The sequence below is a fragment of the Corapipo altera genome, unplaced genomic scaffold (genome assembly GCF_003945725.1).
Source record: "Corapipo altera isolate COAL_440 unplaced genomic scaffold, ASM394572v1 69, whole genome shotgun sequence".
NCBI lineage: Eukaryota > Metazoa > Chordata > Aves > Passeriformes > Pipridae > Corapipo > Corapipo altera.
In genome coordinates this window covers 496,046-513,727 of record NW_020884908.1, presented here as the reverse complement: position 1 = coordinate 513,727, position 17,682 = coordinate 496,046, and the positions used below count along the sequence as shown (strand labels likewise).

The following is a 17,682-nucleotide window of genomic DNA, read 5'->3' as shown; positions in this document are numbered from 1 at the left end:
CGTTTTGAAAGTCCTTAAGTGTGTAGGTGTATTAACAGTGCCTGTCTCAACGTGGTTGGTTCAAACAGCTTCAGAAGTCGCAGTAAGTTTACCCCAAATCACTTTTATTTAATGCTATTACCTCTTATCAATACAATGGGTTTGCAATGCAACTGCTCTAAAACAAGTCATGTGAAAACTAACATGCAAAGGTCCAGAAAAATCAAAGCCTACTTCCAACATGTGGCATTTCTGCCTGGGGCTCCACTTCTCTATAGAAGTTGTGCAATAAAAGGAAGTAGAAAAACATACATCTTTCAGACAGTCTGAACTTTGTCATCATTCCATAATGTTACATGAAAGAAATAAAAAACAGACAGCACGGATTTGCACAAAAAAGGCCATTGGTGATGGGACAGGACAGTCACTCCTGATGCAGTTTGAGTGTGCTTTGCACCCTGGAGAGAGGGTTCAAGTTCAGTAATTTATCCAAGAAATTTGTTTATGACTTGTGATCACAAATGCCATGGGCCAAATTCAAGTATAGGTGGAATTTCCTTTCAGTCAAATCTGAGTTTGGTTTCAAGGGACTCAAAAGAACTTCAAAAGAATCAAGAACTCAAAAGAATCTGAAAGACATGTGCTGCAGCTTCTACTATGGTCTCCTAATTCTCTTGCTGTGCTGATCCAGTTAATCCAGTTATATCTACAACTGCAAGCTTCAATTATGTGAGTCAACCAACTTCCGGAACAACTACTGTAAACTAAGACTTTTTTATAATCATTAGGTTCAAAGAACTACTTGGCTAATCTTGCATGACATATATAAAATATCTGGACAAGATTTGTGTGAAGACATACTAAAACCAGGGGAAAGGACTCAATGGAACACCTCAAAGAGGAAAAAGAAATAATTTAATAATAAAAACCAGCACAGCAGACTGTATGATACTTATTAGAACAATAAAAATTACCATATAACTCCTATTAAAACTTCTTCCAGGGAGGTTTGAATGAAAAAATCTTTAATGCATGCATTTCTTTAAAAACATTATTTCATGCTGAAAACCAAGGTTAAAAATCCTGAATGATTACATACTTTGGAGTATCATGTCAGCAAATCAAATTATTTGGTTAACAATGAACACTAGTTTTATCAAGAGATAAACAATCTGAAAAGCTAAGAGAAAAGGGAACGTAAACTACAATTTAAAATGGAATACTGAATGGGATTAACACTTACTTGCATTTTTTTTAAAGGTAATTGTTGACTATACTGAAGCCACAATAGGAATAAAATGAAACAGGTTGAGGATGATAAGAAGTTGTCTCTGAGACAAAAATATTTATTCTTTTATACTAACTGGGCAAAAAGACACAGAGAAGGATACTCTAGAAGAGAATAGCCTGAAAATGGTACAATTTAAGTTTTGTGTAAGTTAATAACTAACATCATAACATCCTCCTAACATGTTTTCCTAGCTCACAAATGTAAGGACTCCACAAGAACAGACATCTTTGCAATTATTTCAAAAAGCAAAGCTGAAGCTCTGATCTACATACTCATATGATGATAGATGACACAGATGCCCCTATTCCCACCTTGTCTCTCTTTCTTTCACACCCACCTTTTCTACTAGGCTCGAACGGCTTAACCACATTGGCAGTCAGGAAAATCTGAACCACTTCCCTCAATCTTTGAGCAATTTTTACTTCTGTTTCTTTCTCAAAGTTTTTCTATATTTTGGTGAGTATTGAATAATCATGGGGGGAAAAAAAACCAAAACACCAAGGTGATTCTTTACTAACAGTTTATCCAAAGGGGTGAGTTCTATAATATGAAATACCAGCAAGGGCTATTATTTGCATTATGCCTTTGGAGAGAATAGTAGAGTAATAGTAAAAGTGGTTAAAGCAATCCTCTAACATTTAAAAAGCATTTACCCATGGGGCAAATGAAAATCTGGGAAGTGCATGAACTGTGCAAGTCAGCATAATCTATTTTTATTGCTTACTAAAAAAAACCCCCGACATATTAGTATTCTCAAACAAGATGAGGCTATAAATGCCTAAGTACAGTATTACATGAATAAAATAAAGCATTATAACAATTCATAGGATTTTTATAACCCATCATTACCATGCATAAGTATGTACCAGTCCACTGACTTTATTAAAATCAAGATTCTGGTCTCCCACATGCTCCTCTACTGGCATAAAAAGATCATACAGAAGCAACAGATGGGGTAAACACAAAAGAAAAGAAGCTCCATATTGGAGGACAAAACTCTGCAAACAATAACAGGCAAACCCCTCTGATGGAAGGGATTTTCTGAAAGTGCACAGGTTGGCTTTGGGATGCAGCACCAGCTCTCTCACACATGAGATCAGATGCCTGTCTATGTGCAAGGCAACTTTCACGGGGAAAGAGGCAATATCTTCTTCTACATCATCCACTACCATTGGAAAAAGAAGGCATTGTTTTCAGGGAAGCCTTGGACTGCTTAAAATAGTGGGTTTTTTCCACAATTTTATCAGCACAGCTTACAAGGACTGAAGGACAAGCTGTTTAGTCATTGCAGTGGGAATTTGCACATACAAAGGATTTTGGGACACTGGTGTTCCCTATCCTCCTTTTCTCCCAGGTCATACATATTGTAAGAATTCTCAGACGCCCCTCCTGCCAAACATGAATAAAGATTTCAAACATACATTACTTTGGCACCCTTTTCTTAAGCCAAGTAATTTACATTAGCGAGATGAATGTAAACGATTTTTATTCTCATTGCTCCTTTATTAACTACCAACTTGGCATTTTCCATTGCCTGCATAATGTTTGTCTGTGATATTAGCACTATCCAGACACAAAGCCAAACACACTATAGTGTTGTTCACACTCTGGCTATGTGCTGCTTCTTTATAAAATGTTAACTTCTCAGAATATTTATGTTCTTAGCCAAATGTTGACCTTCACAGATTTAAAGTCATGACCACACTCTAGCACAGTTCATTGCTCAGAAATTATGAGGTCATTGGAGTCCTAAAAATTCTGAGTAATCAATTCTGTTGTTCAGTTACAGCTGTAAATTTTTAGCAGCCAGAAAGATCACTGTATTTTGCCCATTTCATACTACAAATTAATACTTTTAGCTCATCACTTGCATGATTCCGACTCACAAAAATAGAATTTAGTATTTACTATTCCTTCTTTTTCTTCTTCCTTACCTTCTCATATCCTCCTTTATGTGCAGATTTATTAGTTCTTTAGGAACATGGAAAGAGAGGGTGGTCTCAGCCATCTGTTCCCGGATCCGCATCCACTTGTTGTCAGAAGTAGGGAATCTATATAACTTACAAATCGGGTTTTTTAGCACTGTAGAGAGGAAAAAGATATATCATTGCTTTACTGTGGTTATATGACTCTTTGAAAATTTATGACAACCATTTCATGGAAAAATAATACATTATTTTCCCCCTTGCTTAAAGAATTAATTTTACAACCATTACCATTCTATTAAAAATGTTGAATTTTTATTTAATTTTTTATAGCAGCATGTGGAGGACAAAGTATTACTAGTACAGTAGATAAATCACATTTTACCAGCATAGCAGGCAACCTGTGAATTTAATATTTCAGTATATATTATACTCTTTTTTCTCACATTTAAGATACAGTTAAGAGAAAGAGAACGCACAAATAAACTATGAACACACATACAGTCCCCAGCATCACTTACCACCTGCTAGAATCACAATGCTAAATAAATTGCACAGAACAAATGAAGCATGACTAAGAGTTTAGCTGTATCTGATGCATCTTCTCTGTGATATGCACACACAGAAGTCATTGACACAAATAGAATGTGTGCATCTACATCACAGGAAACTTGACCTTTGTATGGTCCTGAGGATGCCATTTGAGAGTTACCTTGATCATTGGTGTTGTCAAGAGACTGTCACTCCATAGAAATAAACACATCAGTCCTGTCAATATGTTACATGTGCTGTTCTCAGATCACTGTTGTAACTTGACATGGGAAAATCATGTTACTTGGTGTCTTTGCGATTATGCTTAAAACCTACCATGCTTTTTATTTTAAAGTTCTCCCACGTTGGCTACACTTCCATTCAGATCTTACAACGATGCACCACAATAAAGGTGGGAAATTTCTACTGTCTCCTTTCCGTCTTTTTTTTACCCTCCTCTTATTTTCCAGAAAGAATAGATACGGAAAAAACTGAGGAAAAAAGTAGTTCTATTTGACTACTTTGATAAGCTTACTTGGAGACAAATTATTGTCATTTAACACACCCATCTGCTGTTTCCTAACACAGAATGCCTTTGGACAGCCATCCAAATCCTCCAATGGTACCTTTCTGGTAAAAGCTGCCTTACAGCAGGCTCCCATTGATCTGCCACTGAGTGGTCTATAACTCAAAGGAATGCATTCCCCATGTGGGCAGCAAGGAAACTACTGCTGTCAAAATGACATCTACTAAGGGAAATTTCAACTTTACAACTCACTGCCACCATTAATGTTTATGTAGGCTGATTTATAGAGAATGAAAAACACAGACCAAGACATTAAAGATACACAAACTGTGCTGTCTGTCTAAGAAAACTTTTTTGAAAGAAGTCCTTTAAGAAACAAGACTGGAGATTCAAAGATACCTGTAATAAACCCATTGCTGGCAACCCAAAGAAAAAAATGCCGTAAGTAACTGTGTTTTAAGTAATTGCAGGTGTATTGCCTTCTTTTTCCATCACTCTACTGAGATGTCTTTAATCACTAGTCTTTGATAAAAAAACTGGAAGCTTTTTTAGAGTCATTTTGCCTTTAGTTATTAGTGATTTTTATTTCAAAAACTAAATTCTGACTTAACTGTTATGAAATAACCCTAAGAGATGCTTGATAGTTATGGTAAATGAATAACAGATTTTTTTTCTACTAACACCCCAAATACCTTAATGTTCAAGTTGCATCTTTACAGCTTGATAATCCTCTCCAGACAGACTTAACTACTGTCCACTACAAAAAAAGCATCTCCAATCAACTTACACCCAGTGTCTGGGCTTTATTGTACCACTTGATTAAAATATGCTGCAATGCATATTCCTTATTTCCCTCCTTTTTTGCTGAGATTCTTCTAATTGAGAAAATCAGATTTGTCAATAATATTAACAGTTTCTATCAGTTCACAAAGCAGATATGTGGCATCAATCATCAAGACAGGGAACGTAAATTTTCAGATGCCAGGGAGAGCTCAAGAAACTAAGGGCTAATTCAGGTCTGCCCTTAAACAGAAAACTGTTAAACCAGATGATAATTTTGGTATGGGTTTGTTTTTTTCTTTGTACCACTTGTTTAGTAGGAAGCAGGCTGGTACTTATTACCAGGACTTTTCAAATGATGATTCCACAGACACAAAAGACTCTTTTTCTTTATTTTACTTTTTTATAGCTACTTCCTATAAAATTTATCACAGGATGTTTTTCCAAGAACAGCTCTTACGTTTGCACTCAGAGCATATTACACTGAAAAATTCACATTTATCTGTGAGAACCTAAAGCACATATGTAGCTGCACAATCTTTTTCTTCCCATCTCTCCACTTTCACCACCACCACCACCATGGGAAAAAAACAAAATGAAACAGAAAACCTGTCAGTACTGCAGTATGATAGCAAGGGAGACTAAGAATCACTTTGAAAATACAGATCCAAAGTTGTGACTTTTATCATGGTTAGAATTATTAAACTACACTTCAAGTACTAGCTGAATTTTCAGGTCTTTGATTCAGGTCTGAATTTTCAGACGAGGATAATCTTAAGTGTGTTGTAAGTTTTAAAAAAATGGTCAAAACATCTCTCCATGGGTTTAAGAAGAAAATTTTATTTACAAACTCAGAAAAAAGCCTGGGAACTTTTCACAAGGAATCAAAATAATTCCAATATACAATATTGTTAAAGTTTGAGGTTGTCTGTAAAAGCTGAGCAATACTTGATGTTTTTCTTATAAACAGAAAAAACCTCAGAAGTATCTTCCTTTTCAATTACAACAATAATTGCTTTATAATTAAAGTAAGTTGTCTAGAACAGAATTCTAGAAGGCATGTAAAACCACCAAAACAGTAAGAATGGCAAGACTAGATTTGGGTTTTATAAGAAGTAGTTATTAAAATGAGTGAAGGTTTCATAAAGGTAACTCTTCCTGTATTTAGACTGTGATCATGAGAGGCATTGAAAAAAATGAAATCCACATGAACAGCAGTGGTTAAAAAAGAGAAAAAACTATTTTAAAAGCTTTTCTATATAGCATGAAACATAAAAGCCAGTACCATATATTTAACCATCCATATTTTTACACATTCTTTTTTTAATTTGAAGATCTCTGCGCTTTTTATTCTATGCAATATCCTATAAGAAAAATAAAAATATAATAATCTGCTTCCCCATATGTTAAATAAAATATTTTTGTTCCCTATTGAACACAGATCAAAGCATATCGCTGTCATATACTAATTTACTAAGAGTGTTTCTATTTATAAATTCCTCTGCAACACAGGTGTATTAAGCATATTACTTTAGCTTTCTTAATTTTTGCTTAATTTCAATTGCTTTCATTCTCTTTTTTATTGTAAAGTACAATTTGTTTACATGCAAACAACTGGCAAGCTCTCCCACGTTATAAATAAATAACTGAATTTTGAGACATAAATTCAGTCTCCTGGGGTATAAACGGAATAGTGATCAGGCTCTGAAATACACCACTCATTCCCACTCACTCAATAAGCATCACACAGCTCACTTGAGGGCTGCGAGTTCCCTATATTAAGATTTAAATTTGAGAAGAATGCCAATGTACATCTACCCCTACAGGCTTAAAAGATTTACACGAGGGTATTTTTTTCAGCTCCATCGTTTTGAAGGCCTGATAAACAACAAGAAACGGAAAGTACCAGAAATCTTTACAACAATATACACATGTACTGAATATATACGCACATGAAATACATGCTATACTGTGGATAGTTCTGTATGCAACCAGCAGGGAAAATACTGCAGGCAATGTTCATGTTATCAGGTTCCCTGACACTTCTATCCCATTACTGCTCCTGTTTCTTGCTCTTCAATCCTTGTTTTCAGTTGCCTCCACTTCTGCTATACTGAAATTTGTCTGGCTTAAACTGATTATTTTTTGTTAAATTTTCGGTTAAGATGGTCCAGCTGCACAGAATGAAGCCAGAAATTTGCAATGCAAAGTTCTGCACTTTATAAACTTGAATTCTGATATTACATTTGTTACAGAGCTGTGCATTTCCCCATATCCATGGCAATGCAGCCAGATCCAACAATCGCATCAGCCTTGGGAAAGAAATCTCAGTATGTAAAACCTCAAAACTTGAACTAAACAACTCACACATGCACCAAGGGTTTACATTTACTGAAAATTCTTGCATCCTTCCCAGCTTCTAGTACCAACAAAACTGCATATGTCATTCATACAGATTAGAGGAGTACATTTTTGGCAGAGCCAATGTGTGCTGCAAGATGCTCAAGGGCAGCCCAGGTACCCATATGAGAAATCCAGTCTCCAGGCAACAGAGTGCTTTAATTCACATGAAGCCCAGTCATGGAGTCATGCTGGGGCAGAAGTCTGGTGGGTTGGACACATAGGCTGACAGTATAGTAGGGGAGGTAAAATTTTCCAAGAAAAGAAATTAGGAATTTAGTAAAAAGAGTGGGACTGACAAAACCTGGAACCAGTGCCCGGTGTCAGCAGGAAAGCGGAGGCAATGCTGAGGTGAGAAGAGAAAGCCACAAGCACAGGAAACAGACTGAAGAGTAAGTATTTACTAGAACAAACTTCCTGTGGCTGCAAACTCTCCAATATCCTGCATGCTGTCATTTCTTGCATATGCAGCTGCAATTTTGCTCTTTCCCTTCAATTCTTTAAAAATCCTAAAAAAAAAATCTACAAAAAACCCCTCCATGATATGTTTGATTTTATAAACCCTAGTAATGTCGGGTGGGATTTAGGCTTTATACTGTGTGTGTGTATATGAGAACAACAAATGCCAAGTGCTGTCTAGATACACTGTGGAATAACATCCAAATACTCTTGACAAAGTGATCTAGACTTCAGTATTCACAAAACTGACATCTACCTTGGAAATTCCAACAAAATACATTCCCCAAACTGCAGCATTTCCCCATCCAAAAGAACTTAACAAAAAACCCTCAATCAAACACACACAATGGAGGTAGCAAACAGGAAGAAATCAGTTGTGAAAGCAACATTTTCTCTGAACAGAAATGTCATTTCTTTAAGACCCACTTATCTGGGTGACATTCGGAATCAGAATCAAAGAACCGCTGCACTGAATTAGACCAAATTGTTCAACTGGTTCTGTATCTTGTCTCCAAGAAATGCCATAAATAGATACCTAGAGAGGCAAGATACTCGCCCTGCCTCCAGCTATTTCCACTTCAGGAATTTCTAGAGCCAGATGTAGTTCCTGTACACTCAGTAATTCTCAACTAACATCTTTTCACAAACATATCTAGTCTCGCATTGAACTGACGAAAAGAAAGAGAAGTTCCGAAGAAGAAATTTTTCCCGTGCTTCTAATCAAGTCTCAACAGGTTACAGAAAAAAATTACAGCATTCAAACATATATGGAAAAAATTTTGGGAGGGTTCTAGTGCTTCCTTTAAACTGAAAAGTTAGTTGGATAAGTTTGTCCTGTGAAAGAAGTCATAGGAAAAAGTTTCAGCAGAGGTTCTAAAACTTCAGTAACAGTTCTCCTCAACTGTATGCAGCAAATACACAGAATTCTTGACAGCACTGTGGTTTCAGATGACCCATATAACTTATTTGTGACACTGTTAATGCAGAGTAATGGGGATTCATAAACTTGGGCTAATAAAACTTTTATGGTGCAGCATATCAGCATGTAATATTTCTCAGTATAATGAAAGAGAAATAGATCCAGTTTAACACCATACACTCAAGCCCAGAGTTGACCTAGAATTGAGAATGCCTTGCCAACAGCTCCCTTCATTTTAGGACACATAGCTTTCAGATCAAACCAAAACTGCCATTTCATCAACTATGGGATAGATTAGTTCTCCCAGGTATTCAGTTACAAATAATGCACAATTATTTAACATAATGTCATGCAATGACATGCCAGAAACTTATGATACCATGTCCACGAAAGTCACTGACACACTTGAAAATCATTGAATGGTAAGGATGTAGGAGATGGAAATTTTAGCACTGCTTCAGATAGCATAATTCACATATATTCCCTTGTGTTTCTCAGTAAAATGATACTGTCACACATGCATAAAACATTAAAATACTGAACTTAAACATCTGTGCAACATTTGAAGAGCATTTTACAAGCTCTGACGCAAATCGTCGTGATTTCCTCAGGATCTGACATAGCATTGCAACAGCCATCTTCTATGGATGTTAGAAAACTTACCTGCATTTAATGAGGGCAGGTTGTCTTTCCCACTTATGCCTTCAGTGGCCGTACATTCACGAACCAATGCACACTGCAAAAGAAATGCAACCACAAATGTAGCAAATTCAGCTGTCTAAGAAATCCATAGCAGTTTATAAACCGTGGGAAAACCATCACCGATGATGTAACTTCTCAGCCCTTAATTATAATTTACACTTTTTTCTTTATATTTCTGTTTCAATATACTGTAACACAATCTGAATTACAGCTGAAAAAATGACAAAATGTGATCAGCCATTCCATAATAAAACAGAAAGGTTTCCTACCAGTACAGTGGCAGAAGTGTGGAGAGATACTAGCAGTTTAGCTTAATAAGTATATGTCTCAGATAAGAATAAATCACTTACGGTTTAAAAAAACTTTCTGACAAGTTTTGTGCTTTCAAAGAGGTTTCTTTAAGCAAGGCAGTTTTCACATGCATAGTGTGAGAAAACACTCCATTAATTTTTAAACAAGGGAGAAGTAGGAACTGCAAAAAGTCTTTAAAATGTGCTCGCGATTTGCGATAGAAGTAATTTGTTATACAACTGACCTGGAAGATTTCTTTGATGTTTTATTGAAGAATGAACCAGTGTACACCTATGTTAAACTTAGTAGGAAGTGTATTTTTAATGCTCCTCCTCCCCCCACTCATCAAAAAAAACCAGATAGCCTCTAAAGGTGAGAGGGAGCTCTGTCCCCAGGGCTTCCCCAGTTTTTAGAAGTTCTGTTGCACAGCTTAAAACAGAGAGCAAGACCTAATGTACTCTCTACCAGTTGATATCTGAAATTGAATTTAACCATCACCTTCCCCTTCCAAGAGAAATTCCCTGCACATAGTTTATCTAATGAGTCAGAAAACACAGTTCAAAACTTAATTATTTGAAGTAATTCAGTAACTGTACATTCTCACAATTGCATTCTCACTACAAACATATGACTCTGTAATTCAACTAATCTGTACAGACTAAGGATTCTTTTAAAGACCACAGAAAATACATCTGTCACAAGGCTGGTCTTTCTTGACAAGTATTAGAACCCCCTAGAAAGATGCTATTAAAGCCTTCTGTCTCCCCCAGGCTAGACACAGCTCATTAATTACATCTCAAATAATTCTGAAGAGTGTCATTTCACATTTTGAAATGGAAGAAAAATGAAAGAGAAGGCTGTAAAATCAGCTCATGTTGCATATCTCATGGAAGTCCTATAGTTCAGAAAGATTTCAAAGAGTTTTTTGGCTTCTTTGGAACTGGTACTAATCATTTATTGTTTTAAAAGGGCATTGAAGTCCTTTGAGACGAATGGTGAAAAAAAAGTATAAAATCTATCCTCAGAATGTGACCCAAAAACAGACAAGCTTGGCTGAGCAGAAAATATATCGAAAACAAGTACTTTTCTCAAAAAGTACAGTTTTATATATTACTTCCAAACAAAAAATGCAGTTCTGCAGTCTACATTCCCTGTGGCGATATTTTTTTTTTCCCATGAAGAAGAGAATTCACCATAGTGTTCAGCAGTACACCATTGTACTGTTGCATTCTCTGTCAGTGCAAATGGGGCTGCAGAGCCAGAGATACCAGGAGGAGGCAATTCCGTACAGGCACATCAGTTGCCATCAGTCAGGGGACCCAGTTAAAAACACCTTTTTATTAGATGCAAATCATTTAAACCCAGATTTCCTCATTCTGAGTAGTCACTTCTGTATCTTTTCCAAGCTCAAACCTCTTGTCATCCCAGAGACAGCATATCCATTCCACCGTTCCTCTGTTGGTTCTCCATTCCTCTCAAACCCACTCTCTGTGTACCATCTCCAGCTCCAGTCCCCACTGGTTTTCCCTGCAGCAACGTGCCTACTTCAAAACTTTTATGGTTTTTCTGAGCCCTTCTGTCCTTCCTCTTGTCACTCACCATGAACACCCTGAATCAGAATCCCTACACCCATCCTCTGGTAAACCCTGCCCTATGTTCTGAGGCACCACTGCAGTGCTGTCCCTCCTGCTGGTTTTCCCCACTGCTGTGTGCTCCCATGAAACACAGCTAAAACCTGCCCCTCTGCAAGGGAATTCACCTCTTCTTTGGCTTGCCTGTCATTCTTTCCAGACTTTCAGTATTGTGGGCACAGGTTGGACACAGAACTCGATGTGAACAAGACTTCAAGGGCAGAAAACAGAGCAAGGAAAAAAAGTCATATTTATGGCATCTCTATGGACAGTTTTTTGATCACAAGTGATTAAATACATTCAGCTTTCATCCATAAAAGCTATTTTTTTTCCTAAAGAAGGGCAGAGACTAGGAAACTCAGGTTAGATTACTCTGTGCATCACAGAATCATAGAATCAGCTGGGTTGGAAGGGACCTCAGAGATCATCAAATCCAACCCTTGATCCAACACTGTCGTGGTTACTAGACCATGGCACTGAGTGCCACCTCCAGTCTCATCTGAAAAACCTCCAGGGACAGAGAATCTACCACTTCCCTGGGCAGCCCATTCCAGTGCCTGTTTACCCTCTCTGTAAAGAATTTCTTCCTATTATCTAACCTAAACCTCCCCTGGCAGAGCTTAAGACCATGCCCTCATGTCTTACTGAGCGCTGTCTGGGAGAAGACACCAACCCCCACCTGGCTACAACCTCCTTTCAGGTAAGTGTATTTTCATGAAAAATTATTTTTAGTTTAGGGAAATTGTGTACATAGTACTTTACTCCAGAAATTTTTTATTAAGTTGTTAACCCAATTTGGAATTAATATTTTAGACATTTGGAATGGTTGATCATTTAATTAACTTGTGCAATAAACTGAGTTTCTACCTTTTGATCCTGGGTATCTGTTGTGATGTGGTCTGTTTCCCCATCCTCCAGCTCTCCCATCTTCACCAGATTGACTTCAATGGTACCAACTGCCTTTCCACCATCAGAAGTTCTGGGGAAAAAAAAAACAAACAACCTGTGCCAAAAAAGCCAACCCAAGCATCAAATTCTTTCAATAAAAATATTATCAGTAAATATTTAGTCCTCTCTCCATTCTGCATAATTGCAGTCACTTGTATTAAATTCATTATTGGCAATCATAAGCCAAATGTTAACAGTGAGGCAAATTCTTTATGGCAATGAAAGTTTTCATCACGAAACTGAGGATGGGTAAGTGCTATAGATGAATCCATGAACGGTGCCAAGTTTTCATTCTAGGCATTTTCCTGTCTGTGGACTACCAGAGAAAGGACTGTGACATTGCACCAATAGTCCATTTATGACCTGCAATCCCACTGCACAGGACCTCACTTTGTTTTCTAACACAACCTGTGAAGAAAGGACATACTCAGTATAAATATAACTCCTGTGAAACCAAAATAATGAAACTAATCTGAACATCACTTTTCCCTTCGTAGTCTTTTTGCAGAGCAACTATTCAGAATCCATCCCATTTCTTGAAATATAACGGAGATGACAATACAGTTCCAGGTGAATTCCTTTATTATCATCTCCAAAAAGAGTTTATTTCTAATTAAGTAAAAACAAATAGCAATTCAAATTCACATCTCCAACAAAAGAGTATTGCTCACTACCTTTTGGAAGAGACAAGAGTTTAATCTCTAAAAAGATACTGAATGCTTTCTCAGCTCCTACTGGTAGCAAAGCACCAAGGTTAATAGCACAGTCTATCTCCCCTGGCTTATTCTGAACAGCTGGATTTTTTGAAAGGAAGGAAAGAAGGGTAACAGACCATTTAATAATAGTGAGGAAAGTATAACAACACGGACCAAGTAAAATAGGTAAAAGGAAATGATGAGAAGAAGTGCATCAGAATTGCAAAAACACAGAGAGGAAGGAGAATAAAAAAAAATGTGTTTGGGGCAATACTGCATATAACCTCAGGAGTGAAAATGAACAGTGATGAAGCAGGACAAAGGAATACATAGAAAAATGATTAGAAGGAGGCTAAAAAAAAAAAAAAAAGAACTTTTAGAAACAGGAATATAAGAAAAAAGTGTTTCCCATTAAAAACTGCCATGTTTGTAGGGTAGTCCATGCTGCAGAAAAACATCAAAATCCCCTTCAACACTGACGTCCTTCCAGAACTTCAAAAAATAGTCCTCACATTACTTTAGCAAAGAAGGGAAAATCCCCTAAACACCTTTATCGTCATTTCAGCAATCAGGAGAAAGACAGTGGTCCAGTGTAGTGCTACATGGAGGTGCCAGTCCCACTACAGCCCAATTCCTGCTCCCACTCTGGCACTGAGGGCCCGTGAGCAGCACCACACTGACAGGGATTGTGTCTCCTGCTCTGCATCAGGGCAGGCCCAGCTCAGCTTTCCTGTGCTGCCTTCTGCCACAGGCAGGCTTTCCCAGAGCACCTGTGCCCCAGGCAGGAGGACCATGTCTCTGCCTTGAGCTCCCACAATTCTCCATAATCTGTATTTGTGCACGGAGTATAAGGTCTTCATTAAATCAGAGTACGCCAGCTCTTTACACTGACTAAAGCTAAGCACATACATTGGTCTTTTCAGGCCTGGATATATATTTACCATGCTAAATCAAAACCTTCATGTCCTACAGTAAAGTCTCAACAAATGGTTACCCCCAAGCTTCAAATTTAAATAATAATTTTGGTTGCAAACAATTAGGCACTCAGTAGAATCCACCTATCCTGTAACTATCCAAATATGTTCTCATGTAAAACCTTGTAAAATAAACGTAATCTTTCATATTCACGTGTGTCACTCTAAGTCAAATTAATTACTGACAATAAAATACAGCAATAATTAAAATTAACCAATTTCAGACAGCCTCGGAATCAAAGACTAATTAACATCAATTAACAAAGTATGCAGAAGAAAAGTAAAAGTTGTGTTCAATGTCCAAATAGTGCTTATGAGCAAAAATACCTAATAATTTTGAAATGCATGACAACAACTTCAGTGCCTTCTGAAAGAAGACCATTCCCCTGAGTTGCTATAGCTTAGTGGTTTGACTTAATTTGTTTTCTCCTTCTTGTGTCAAACCAGCACATAAACTAGGCTATGCCAACAAATGGACTACAGCTTCCCAAGAAGAAATGGAATACAACAGATCTTAGCAAAACACATACACCTTTAAAAACCAGAGTAAGTATGTGGTTATAAGACTGAAAATTTTTCAACAGTTTAACCAGTCCTGACCAAAGTGTTAAGTGGGAGACATCATTACCAGGCTGACTTTAATATGCAGTAGCACTTCGCTGCTACCCTGGTCTAAAAGGAAAAACCTGCATTCATTTGACTTCCAGAAGTAACATCCTACTCATTCTTTTTTCAGGGAACACATTTTTCTAAGGCCAGAGAGACCAGCAAGTCTGAGACTGACCTACATAAACCAGATCTGATTTAAGACTACATCAGGGTAATTAAGAGTATAAACAAATGTTGAGCAAAATGGAGCTCAGTTAGCAAATGAACTGATAAAAGCCAATATGGCATGTTGCAGCAGTAAAATAAAAAAAAAATGGAAATGCTAGTTATACTTTCTCAGTCCTTGTCTCTTGTTCTTTAGAACTCTAAATATTCCCCCTTGCTGCTGTTATTAGAGGCTTGGCCTCAGTATGGCAGTGAGCACTGCTTGCCTGCATGAGGAGTAATATGTATTTGGAAGCTTTCTCTATACATGTTTTAAAACAATGATTGATCTAATTTCACTTTTTTCAATTATTTCCTTCTCAGAATGACTCCTGTAATATTACAATCTGAAACATGCAGTATCTGCAAGAGAAGGTAATGCAACAGAATAAAACTAAACAGTGGGACTGTTGCATTATAGCTGTACTCCTTCCTCCAGTTCTTATCTGCCCACATGGAAATATGAAAACATAATTTAAAAAAATAACAACCCCCAAACCAAAGTTTCTTTTTAATGCTACAGGCACACAAATTAACAAAGAGCTCTATAAATGCCCAGGGCAAAGCTGTCATTAGCTGTGTCATACACTGGGGTTTTAAAACTCTACTGGTGCGTGACATTCCTCAAAAAGACATGTCATCCATTTAAAACTTTCCAGCAACATCATGAGACTTAAATTTCACTTGAAAGAAAAACTAAAAGTGAGAAACAGAAGTGATGCAGTGGGAAAAACAAAAATAGCCTGGCTATCATACTTAAATAGGATAAAAATCTGTATTATTTTACTTTGCACTGACAGTATTGTGTGCGCACACACACATACGGACACACTTCACATAAAGTGCCTGGAAAAATGTGAAGAAAATCTCACACATACACACTGTTCAATAGAGTATCAGGAGAGTAATTAATTGGTTTTAGGATACTTCAGAATGCATTGGGACACAACCAGCTTATTTGCTGTAGTTTAATGAAGTTGAAAAGTGCACTCCGCACTCACACAGTGCAGTGAAGATTGTCCCTGCATCAAATTGCTCACAGTCATCTGACAGGAGATACTACAGCCCTGCAGAATAAAGGGTTGCACCTTGACAAATCTGCATAGGGACAGTGGGGATGAGGAATACACCAAAAAGAATTTTAAAAGTGTCAATGTGAAGAAGCCCATATAAGGCACAAAATCTAGCTGGCTTATAGAGTTGGAAAATTGTCAATTATTTTAGCAGCCTGGGATAAGGAGTAGAAATCATCTCATATCCATCCACAGAGCAGCTACATTTGAAATAGATTTCTTTACCATCCCAAGTCCTTAAGGATCACCAGGTCAGTATCAGGGAAGGAGTTAGCCAGGAACAACATGTGCAGCAGGAATATGCGCCCACCTTACTAGTTCTGGATATAACAGGTTGGCCCAGGTATGCAGAGAGAAAGAAGGTAACAAGTTAGTGGTGGAAAAGAAAGGTAGGTGGACTGAGAATGGCAGTCATTTGCCTTCAATACTGATCTCATAAAGTCGCATTACTGACTGTTGAATATGCAAATTTAGGCCTGCTAATTGGTTCCCTTGGCCATACACCTTTCTTCCAAAAAAAAAAAAAAAGAAAAAAAAAGGATCAAAAACACAAAAAAAGGGAAGCAGACTGCGTATTTGCATAGCTATGTTAATTATAAATGACAAAGTGAGTTACTGTGTGAGTTACTGCCTGAAAAGCAAACTGCATGACTGAGTGTAGCAGACAGCCCCTTTCTCCAATGCATAATACAAAATAAATGTGATAAGTACAGAGTAACACACAGATTGCCATAAAATTAATTTCTCCACTGATGCAATATATTATGAAATATCCAAGCACAAAACTATTGTACTTGCACAAAAGAATGTTTATTCTGTGAATTCACAGTGGAGCCTACTCCAATTGATACTGTTTTTAAACAAGTCCCCCATAAATGACATTCTGTTGCATGCTAAGGTAAATAAACAAAGTCTTGCAACGTTAAATTCCTTCTGTTTTTTTGATTTCAATGTACAGTTGATTAAGCTTCATGTCAAAACAGGTTTCACCTCAACTGTATTGGAGATTTGCCTGACTTACAAAGGCAAGCTGTTGTTCACTAGTTTCCTCAGGTGGATGACATAACATGAAGCAGCCAAGAAACAATTTCAGGATGGAGACCAAGTAAAACTAGTTGTAAGCAGACTTCTACTGAATTTTAATAGAAAAAAAGCAGCTATAGTATTTTATAGCCATCATTTGCTAGGGAAGTTATTTCAAGTACATAAATGACTGCAAAAATTACTGTACCACTTTCAAATTCTCTCTAGTTAGTTAAACATTGTGAATGTAACTATTACTGAAGTGCATTTACATGTTTCCTGGCCCACTGAACTACAAGGTGTTGGGAGGGAGGGAAGTTAAGAGGACTTTCTTTAATGAAGTCTTTGAGTTGTTATTTTGAACTTTCCAAAAATAAGTATGGTTAATTTCCTTTAGTTAAAGGAAATAAGTTCGGTCCTGTCCAAGAGTAATGAAAATAAGACAGCTAAAAAAAGCAGATTGCTAGACAAACTGGTATTGTCCAAGAGGTCAAGCACAGGCACACATTTAAAGAAGGTCTGTACAGTACATGACTGACAGACACCCACAGGCACAATCTCTCAGATAAACTATACCTGCTAAGAAGAGCCCATCAGACAGATGTACTTAATTTTTCCAGAGAACACAAGAGAGCACTATTATCTTTTTCCTTTGTTGCTTCTTACATGTAACTCACTGGAAACCATACCAAAACTGCCCAAGCTAAAGAGGACTTTCCTGG

The 17,682-nt window shown here is 37.1% G+C and overlaps 1 protein-coding gene across 16 annotated transcripts in view; it reads right to left on the bottom strand.

Moving 5' to 3' along the window:
* The window catches only part of INPP4B (inositol polyphosphate-4-phosphatase type II B), a 374,654-nt gene that overhangs the window by 103,673 nt on the left and 253,299 nt on the right, over nt 1-17,682 (bottom strand). For all 16 annotated transcript variants that reach the window (XM_027652901.1, XM_027652902.1, XM_027652903.1 and 13 more), the window contains 3 exons: nt 12,302-12,413; nt 9,474-9,546; nt 3,205-3,352 (listed from right to left, as the gene is read on the bottom strand). In XM_027652901.1, coding sequence (XP_027508702.1) covers nt 3,205-3,352; nt 9,474-9,546; nt 12,302-12,413 — 333 coding nt within the window. The remainder of the gene's footprint in view (nt 1-3,204; nt 3,353-9,473; nt 9,547-12,301; nt 12,414-17,682) is intronic.